Source organism: Lipotes vexillifer, unplaced genomic scaffold, assembly GCF_000442215.2.
Source record: "Lipotes vexillifer unplaced genomic scaffold, Lipotes_vexillifer_v1.1 scaffold3006, whole genome shotgun sequence".
NCBI lineage: Eukaryota > Metazoa > Chordata > Mammalia > Artiodactyla > Lipotidae > Lipotes > Lipotes vexillifer.
This window is the reverse complement of record NW_006769593.1, coordinates 43,775-53,557: the sequence shown is the minus strand read 5'-3', so window position 1 is coordinate 53,557 and position 9,783 is coordinate 43,775. Positions and strand designations below refer to the sequence as shown.

Below are 9,783 nucleotides of genomic sequence, written 5' to 3'. Positions count from 1 at the left end.
CAGCAGGAGTTGGGATTCAAAACCAGATCCGTGTGATCAGAGCTCATGCTCTTAAACTCTGACCATGTGTCAGAGACAAATGACAATTTCAAAAATTTGCCTAGAGAATCTCCACCCCCACAAAAAAAGAGGAAACTCTTGCCTTCTGTTTCTTTTTTTTTAGTTATTTCTGAGATATACATTTTAAAGTAATAACTAGAATTATGATTTATAACATTATACCAAAACATATACGATTTTTAGAAATTTCATGTAATGTCTGAAACATTTATATTAACATATTTCCATACAAATAACCCAAAGAAAGTTTAGTATTAGTTGTTTTTGTTTGTTTGTTTTTTTATACTACAGATCCTTATTAGTCATCAATTTTATACACATCAGTGTATACGTGTCAATCCCAATCACCTACACCTGCCTTCTTTTCATTCAGAATTTCCTTCCAAAGCTCTAATCTAGAACTCTGCTAACAATATTACCATTCTCTTACAGCATAATTTATAACACAAATTCATAACTCTTCTATGGGAATATGGATTCTTATATACAAAAAATCAAACTCATGGGTTATTTAAAACAAGTCCCAGTCATAAACTAGGACATGCCTAAGAGGAAACAAATATCGTCAAATTTAAAAACCTGCTGGAGGTAGTTGGTAGAGCTACATACAAACAAGTCCAGGATTTTCAGTCATTTCCTGAAATTATCTATTCTATTTTGCATCTTCACTTCTCAGGAGAAAAACAAATTACTGGTTATTAATATGGGAAATAATTAAGCAATTTTCACATATTCTGTCATTTCTATCTACCCAAGTCTTCCTAAATTCCTTTCTCCATGAAATAGCCACAATTCTTATTTGTTTGCCATATCGCTATTGCAATACTCTATAAAGAAATCACAAGTAATAATAATACTGTTTAACTCAGTCTAAAAATGTGATGGTTGATTCCTAGAAGTTAATCTTTTTTTTTCTTTTATATCCAACAAAAACAATCAAGGGCTTTATTGTTGCCACTTGAGAGTTACTGGTTAAGGAAAAGAAAATGAAAGGCAGGTTAAGAGATGTGGAGTTCTTGCTAGAGCTGTTTCTTTACACCTGTAAATGAAGAAACATATAAGTATGCATTTGGATATCAATGGGAGGTTCATTGATTGACTGTGGTGTTGACTCTTCCCACATCATGCAGCCAAGCCCACCAATCACCGGCCTGCAGAAAGCTCCGTGTCCACTGGCTCCTCGGGCAGCAGCTTTGGCAGTGGGTATAGCGTGGACAGTGAAGGAAGCAGCAGTACTGCAGGGGACACTAATCTATTTCCTATTCCAAGGATGTAAGTGGTGGTTTGTTGTTTTTTTTTTTTCCACTGGAAAGTTAACAGCCTCATGAGTAAGCTTTTCTTAACATTGGAAAGGAAATAACTAGATAATTATCCAAGTCTGAGTCAGTGTCCCTGAAGGACTTCAACTGTTTATGCCTATGTAAAAAATAGACTGTTAGGAAAGATTGGATTAACTTAGTGAATTCTAAGCATGAATGCTGGTCACCACGAGGACTACTTAATCAGTGCATTCTGTATTTAATAGAAAAACTGCTAAAATAATAATAACTTAGCTATGCCTGAATCAAGTTCAGCAGCAGTAATACATGGATGCTTTAATCGCATAATGCATAGATTAATTGATTTTGAATCAGGAGATATTTAAACATATTTAAAGAACTCATATATCACATTTGAAATAGCACATTGGGCCACTCATATAGACTTTTCAACTATAAATTCCTCTACCATTAAAATGGAAGATTTTGAAGTGGATCTGTATTTTCTAGAACAAATAACAAGCAGGACATAGGTCCCCAAATAGATACTCTTGGAATAAAGTTAATTTATAATACGTTAAGCCTCGAGAAAATCATATTGCAAATAAAATGCAAAACTAAAGCAGACTGTATTTAAAATGTGTTAGAGTGGGTTTAGTCATATCGGTGGCAAAATCTAGCAGCATCCAAGATAAATATGTTATCTCTATTCCAATATCAAAATCTAAATTTCCTGACTTTCTTCAGTAACTAGTTTTCTAAGTTTACAAAAACACCATTGGGCCATGCAGCTCCAGGATCTAGCCCAGGGTGAGTCCAGCCTGCTGCCTGGTTTTGTAAGGTCTGTGAAGAACTAAAAAAGGCTTTTGCCAAAAACCCAGAAGAATAGCATGTTGTGACACATGATAATTACATGAATTTGAAATTTCAGTGTCCATTATTAACTTTTATTGGAACACGGCCACACCAGTTTGCTTATGTGTTGCCTAGTGTCTGTGCTCTAGGGGCAGACTTGTGTAATTACAACAGGGACCATTCAGATCATTCACTGTCTGGCCCTTTGCAAAGTGAGTTTGAAGATCCCTAGTCTGGGCCCTTGTTAGAGGGTCTTTTTCATTTTCTCTGTTAAGTGAAACCATCCCTGGGAGTGGAACTTCTATTTCTCTTTGTTTTAATATCACGGTTCTTTATGAATCTTTCCTTTTGATCCCCAGAATAGTTCTAATATTTAGATAATGGCTCACATTTATAAAAGCAAAATAATGGGGAAAATGGATTTGTAAGGTGAAAAATGTGTCTCTTTTGTGATTTTCGGGTTACATTTTTCCTACTTAAATTGACTAATTGTTGGATTATCTGTCTATTTTTTTTGAGACCTAGGCTGTGGATTCAATGGTGTTATTTGTATTTAATCAGTTCTTTTTTTATTGACAGTTATTTCTAAAAGGAGTGTGATCTCATTAGTCCGCAGACTTTGATGATCCAATTTAACTGAAGAGAATTTCTACAAATTCATTACATTCCTCTCTCTCCAAGCTGTGAATATCATATAAATTTGTAAAGGTGTTGCACCACACATCACTTACTATCCTTCCAATTTATCTGTATCTTTCAAAATATATAATCTAACACTGATGATAAAGTTACAACTTTCAGAGCGTAAAATACATTATTTCCTCAATATCTGAATGTCTGAAGTGGAAGTAGATTGGTGTTTTTACATATAAACTACATTTCAATTCTGCTTTTTCCCATTTTCCTGTTTCTCTTGTAAATCAAAAGCTTTTAAAACTGCATAGGATGCTTTTGTTTTTGCCATATGAGCACAAAGAAAATTCTCTTTTCTAAAGCATTACAGGATATAAGCAAAAAGCAGTATTTGGTGGTTCTTTTCTGTCTCTCTTTGTATCTAACACAGTTTTATTGGGCTAGCATAAGTTTTCAATAACTATTTGGTGATTGTTTAACAAAGATAAATTATAACCTGTGCGGTCAGAATGTCCTGAGATGAAGATTATTTATTGGGAATTCAGAAAAATTGCATCCTTTAAGACCCACAGTTACATTTCCTTTATACTTCATTTAGCTTCACAGTGCTGCAAGTTTTCTGTATAATCTTAGAAATGCACCTAATACACATTTGGGCTAAATACCAAATGTTAAAATCAGTTTTCATTAGAAGCAAATACTGCAGCTGAATAGCATCATTAAAATATGAAATGTAGGCCTCAAGATCAAATAAAAATTATCCAAAAAAATTTTCATTACAATTACTAAAAATTATACTTATTTTGTTAAAGTTTGGCAAAGTATAGGATAGTAATTTTTCAGTACTCTCATCTACTCGATTAGCACTACTAAAAGGGTCCTCACTTTCAGTTGAGTTTGGCTCAGTAACAAGATGTGTTTTGGCCCGCTCTGCTTGTATAGTATACTGCTAAAGGTGAGATTGCTACTAAGTTATTAAGCTTTCTCCATGTCTAATCCTGGCAGACAAAGTTAATTTTTTTAATTTATCAGCTGTTTGTCTTGAATCTCATTGAAGTAATTACACAAATTGAAGTTTTGTGCATTGCTTAATCAAGACTTTTTAGTATATATTCAGATGCAAACTATATATAATTATAGATATAATTTATAACATTTCTTCATGCACCTTATCCTTCACATAATCACTTAATAAAAATTTGTTTTTAAAACTTTGACCTAGAATTGTCGTCTTGGAACAATGTAATGGCTTTCAAGATAAAACGATTTTTGAATTTACATCAGTTCCTCTTTTGTTATGTGCAGAACCATTTCAGTAGAATGATGAGAGGATCTTTAGAGCAGTTTTCAAGTAAGATCTAATTGGAGTCTCAAGCAATAAGTATGGTTACATTTTCAGCTGGTTGGGCAAACTAAATATTTTTTGTGAGAGTAAGAATGAATTGTTAGTAAATACTGCTATGTTTGAATTATTGTCTACAAAGTCTAGTATCAAGACATTCCTTTGTTCAAGCACCATTTTTAACACTTAAGCATTTTTATTCCATCTTTTTAGAACATCTTATATAACTACATATAAAGGCAACTTCCAAATCTGTTGTACGCCATGTAGCTTTTTCTCTGAAGAAATAAGAAGTGACCTATTATCATTTGGCTCTTACGTTTTCAATATTCTGAACCCACAGTGCTCAGAGTATAATGAATTCTTCATCTGTTTGGCCTTCCAAGAACTTTAAGGCTGAAATTAAAAATGGTTTGCAGCCTTTGCCTGAATTCTAAAAGCTGTTATGTACATATCTACCTATTAGTGCTTTATATTTATTGAATATTATGATGTTTCAGACACTATGCTAAGCACTTACATACATTTTCCATGTGATTTTCCCATAACCAAATGGTAGCTCATGTTACTATCCTTAAATTACAAAAGAAGAAATAGTCTTCAGCAGATTGAAAGATTTACCTTACATGATGTATAGCATAAAGTAGCAAAGCCAGAAGTAGAAACCAAGCTGTATGACTTCAAAACCCAATGTGCTACACACAGCTGAAAATACAGGAAGGATCTGAAAGAAATAATAAGCCATGTAATTATAATATATTTATAAATTATTCAATTCAACATTTCCCTTCTCACCAAAGGATCTATACAACTCATCATAACAAAGTGTGTATATATAAAAAAACCCTTCTCCTTCTTGAGTTAAAAATGGCAGAAAAAAAAAATTCTAGAACAAAATTTGAAGATTTCATTATGGTCATGTCTTTGATAAATGAGTCCATGAATAGGACACTGAATTTTGAGGTTCTATGTTTGGACTAAATAGGAATGATAAACAAATTTCCACTTTAAAATTAACATGATATAGAGTGATTTATTGTGTTCGTACAACATTTGCCTTTCAAGTAATTTGTTGCAGGTCTGAATATATGATGTCATTCTGTTTTTTCAAACTTGGACTCCTCATTTGCATTTAGGATTATAATTGAATATATAAACTTTTATTTCCTTTTTAAACAGAGGAAAGATGGGGCAGAATGGGCAAGAGACTATAAAACAACCAGGAGTAGGCGTAGGACTAGCAGACACTGAAGGTAAGTTACAGTTTACAATACACTGGATTTTGGTTGTATCTGTATACTATCCTGTTTTCTTTGGTTTTGTTTTAATATGAATGTTAATTTCTAAGTACTAATACCAAAAGCACTAGGAAATAAGTCACCATTATCCGTATGATCTATTAAATTAGAATGACTTTGTCACTTCATTTTACATTCATATTTAACATTTAAGCACTTTGGGGTACTACAAATTTTAAAGGGAAAGAATAATGAAGATTACAGAATGAAACTTGAAGACTTTGGGAAAAAATATCTTGAAACTTAAAAAAACGTTTTTGTTTAAAATAGTATACAAATAGAAAATCATGAAACCTCATTTAAGTCAATGGCCAGCCTTAAAAATGTGGAACTAAGAAGAAACTAATGGTGTAAAAATCTTTTTATAGAAAAAATAATGACTGAACTAACTTCTAAAGTGAAAACTTAATTTGAAATTAAACTTTGTTTTATTAAATAGTATTATAAATGTATTACAAAATGCAAAAAAAATCCTTTTCTTCCACACATAATCAGTATCTCTAAGGTGCACAATGACTTTTCCTTCGTTTAAAAAAATTTTTTCCTAATGTTTTGGTAAGATCTGATAGCACTGGTATACATCATGATTTACACTCTCAAGAATTTTAACTATTCTACGTACTTAACACTATTCTAAGTACTTTTCACATATTATCTCATTTAATTCGTACAATTACCTATGAAGGTACCTGGTTTTACATGAAAAGAAACTGAAGTGCAAACATCACACAAGGTAAGAGCAAGTGATTGAATCCATGAAAATGACGCCAAATCACACACTATGAAAAAGAATGATTAATGGCATGGTACCACATGGACATTCAATGAGGAAATAAGAAACCCAGATTTAAGGTTCAAATCTTGTCTTGACTGGTGACCTGATCTTTCTATCTTTGGAAACCTGATCTGAAAAATGCTGGGTGTAAGTGATGCTTAAGTTTCCTAGTGGACTTAAGTAGATATCACATATTTCTGGTTCTACTAAAAATTTTTATTTGAACTCATTCAAGGACTGTGCTTCCTCTACTTGTTGCCATGGTCCCACAGTCCCATCCTCAATCCACCATTCCTTTTACCCATCTTCCTTTTGCATAAACTCATCAACTCTTGTCTATATGTTGATTGCCATCCAAGCTCACTAGAATTCAGACTCAGAAATCCACCAGGCATTTGTGCCCAACCAATAAAATAGAAACCATATTAAAAATATACGCATTTTAAAAATAGGACATTTATGGCTGGCAATTATTATATATGTGTGGAAGATGCTGAGAAACCCAGCAGGGGGTAGGGAGGTAGCAGAAGAAAGCTACTGTCCCTAAAGGCTGGAGGGCAGAGAGAGCTGAAACCAAGGTAAGCCTGTCTACTGGGATCAGGAGGTAAGGAAGAGACACAACAAAATATAGAAATATATATTGAGATAGACAAGGATGGGTAGAAATATCCCAGTTTCTCCCTTCCTCCCCTTCTCCAGTCTCTGCCAGGAACTGGTCAAATCAGCTGGAAGCCAACTAACAGGGGATGCTGGAAAACATGCTAGGGAGCAGCTCTTCTGAAAGCAGGGCAGAGAAAGACCAAAGATGCGTCCAAGGGCACACAGGCATAGGGCTGGTACAATACTTTACCTGGAAATTCCATAGATGCATCAAACTACATATGCCCTGAATTCAGTTTCCCTCTTTCTCCTCCTATACTTGTCTATCACTCACAAAATCTGTGCCTATTTATACCGTAATTTTCATCTTGTGTTATTATTGTTCTTTGACTTAAATTTACCCATTTCTATGCCTGTCTCCTTCATAAGGCTGAACAACTCTCAGACCAGAGCTATGATTTATTCATCTTGGTGTCCCAGCACTTAGCAGAAAGCCTTGCCCATAAAGTTGCTTCAAGAATGTTTAAGTGAATTAATAAACAATATAATCTTATATTAAAGTAATGGCCATTGATTTTCATCTGACTCTATACTTCATGTATACAGAGAAGCAATTCATGGGCGCTTTTTCCCAAAAGTTTTAGCTACTTAACTTCATCTTTCCCTTAACCTTAAAGTTTATAAATAAAATTATTTTAGTATAGATGTTAACATTTGAAAAGAATAGGAATTGTTCATCCTAATGCCGCCTTCTTATTTCCTATCAGTCCCACACAAAACATGCTTGTTTTCCAAGAAGAAGCCAGTCATAGGCTACTTTATATTTTATTTAAACTTATGAGTCAATGTGTTTATATTTTAGTGAACTGACCCTTATCAACTGTTAATCTCAGATTACTTACTGAGCAGAGGGGTGGGAGTTGAGGATGGGAACCATATGGAATATGTAATGTAATGTGAGTCATGCCCTTTTGGCAGCAATATTTTGGACAAATTATTTTTGACTGAGTTACTTATGACATTTTGACAATAAGCAAATTTACAAGTAACACATTTATGTGAAGTTATGAGTAGTTCTATAAGAGATACATAAGAGATTGCTACTAATATGAAAAAGAAAACTGCAATAAATATTAAACCTTTATAGGAAAGTTATACTTCAAAATCCAGCAGGTATACCCTGGACCAGCTACAGGGATATTCTGGCCTCAGAGAGGCTGCCAGTGGGCTAGCAGTGCCCTGGCTGCAGCAGGGTCCCTGCCCCCACATGAACAGTAGCATACCACAGGGAGGGGTATCTCAGTTAGGCCTAGCCACGTGCCAGAGTCAGAAAGCATCCATGTCTAACAACAAACAAAGAAGTACTATATGAATTACTGTGATGATTAAAGTCCCAAGTGAAGAAATTTTACTTAGATACCAAGTAAATATACATTATACTTGTAGGAGCTTTAAAATGGAACACAAAATTTCTCCATTTATTTAGTCGAGTCTTCAAAATCTATGAAAAATTCTTTTTCATTTTCACCTTTCTTTGCTTTTCTGTATTATTTTTCACAGGATGTAGTGTGTACACTTACAATTAATGCACTAGAAAGTCCCCTCCTTTGAAATAGTATAAAAAAAACACAAAACAAATTGGTACTGATCTTATCAAAGGAAATAACTAAATAAGGAGACAAAACACTTGGTATAGATTCATTTTATAAATCATTTCATTAAGACCTTTTCACTATGCTCTTCATGTAATAAAATTTTCATATCGTTAGTAAATTTTAAAAAGAAATCTAAAATAATATTTCAACATAGTTTTCTTTTAAACTATGGTCAGACAACAGTATTTACTGAGCAAATACTATGTTCCAAGTACTGTGCTACATACAGTGATTAAGACAGACTGCCCTCATGGAGCTTACAATCTAGCAAGAAGAGTAAATGTTAAACATTTATTACAAGTATGATAAAGAAAATGTGGCACATATATATACAATGGAATATTACTCAGCCATAAAAAGGAACAAAACTGAGTTATTTATAATGAGGTGGATGGACCTAGAGTCTGTTGTACAGAGTGAAGTAAGTCAGAAAGAGAAAAACAAATACCATATGCTAACGCATATATGTGGAATCTAAAAAAACGATACTGATGAACAACCTAGTGGCAGGGCAGGAATAAAGATGCAGACGTAGAGGATGGACTTGAGGACACGGGGGTGGGGGAAGGGGAAGCTGGGATGAAGTGAGAGAGTAGCACTGACATATACACTACCAGATTTAAAATGGATGGCTAGTGGGAAGCTGCTGCATAGCACAGGGAGATCAGCTCGGTGCTTTGTGTCCACCTAGAGGGGTGGGATAAGGAGGGTGGGAGGGAGGCTCATGAGGGAGGGGATATGGGGTTATATGTATACATATAGCTGATTCACTTTGTTGTACAGCAGAAACTAACACACCATTGTAAAGCAATTATATTCCAATAAAGATATTAAAAAAAAAAGACCTTTATGAACAATTTTACATTAAGAAGAATATATAGGCAGAGGTTGGGGAGAAAATTATTGAATCAGACAGAAATTTATTTGTTCTAAGCAGATAAGAAGAAGATACCAATTTAAAGTGTAAGATTTTGTTTTGTCCCCATAGAAATATGGACTCAACCTTATGTTGGACTTGAGGTATATGTATGATGTAAATTTTGTCTGAGTGATCCAGAGGATTGTTTTCACTTCCTTTTGTTGTCAGTCAACATTAACAGCCAATTCCTGGGAAAACAAAGAACAGACAAAACAGTTCAATTTGTTTTTAAACATAATATATAGTTTCCTGACCAGAATTTTCCTCCTTTTAATTCTTCTCCATAGCATCAGAAAAATAGTGTCTCTTTGTAGATTAGTACAGTTTTCTTGAAATTGTAAATGTGGCAATGTTCCACTTCATCTTTTTTTTTTTTTTTTTTTTTTT

General features: G+C 33.8%; 1 protein-coding gene across 1 annotated transcript in view; it reads left to right on the top strand.

Moving 5' to 3' along the window:
- PCLO (piccolo presynaptic cytomatrix protein) overlaps window positions 1-9,783 on the top strand; it is a 187,349-nt gene that overhangs the window by 140,086 nt on the left and 37,480 nt on the right. Inside the window, exons 20-21 of the mRNA XM_007445653.1 lie at window positions 1,191-1,332; window positions 5,329-5,402. Coding sequence (XP_007445715.1) covers window positions 1,191-1,332; window positions 5,329-5,402 — 216 coding nt within the window. The remainder of the gene's footprint in view (window positions 1-1,190; window positions 1,333-5,328; window positions 5,403-9,783) is intronic.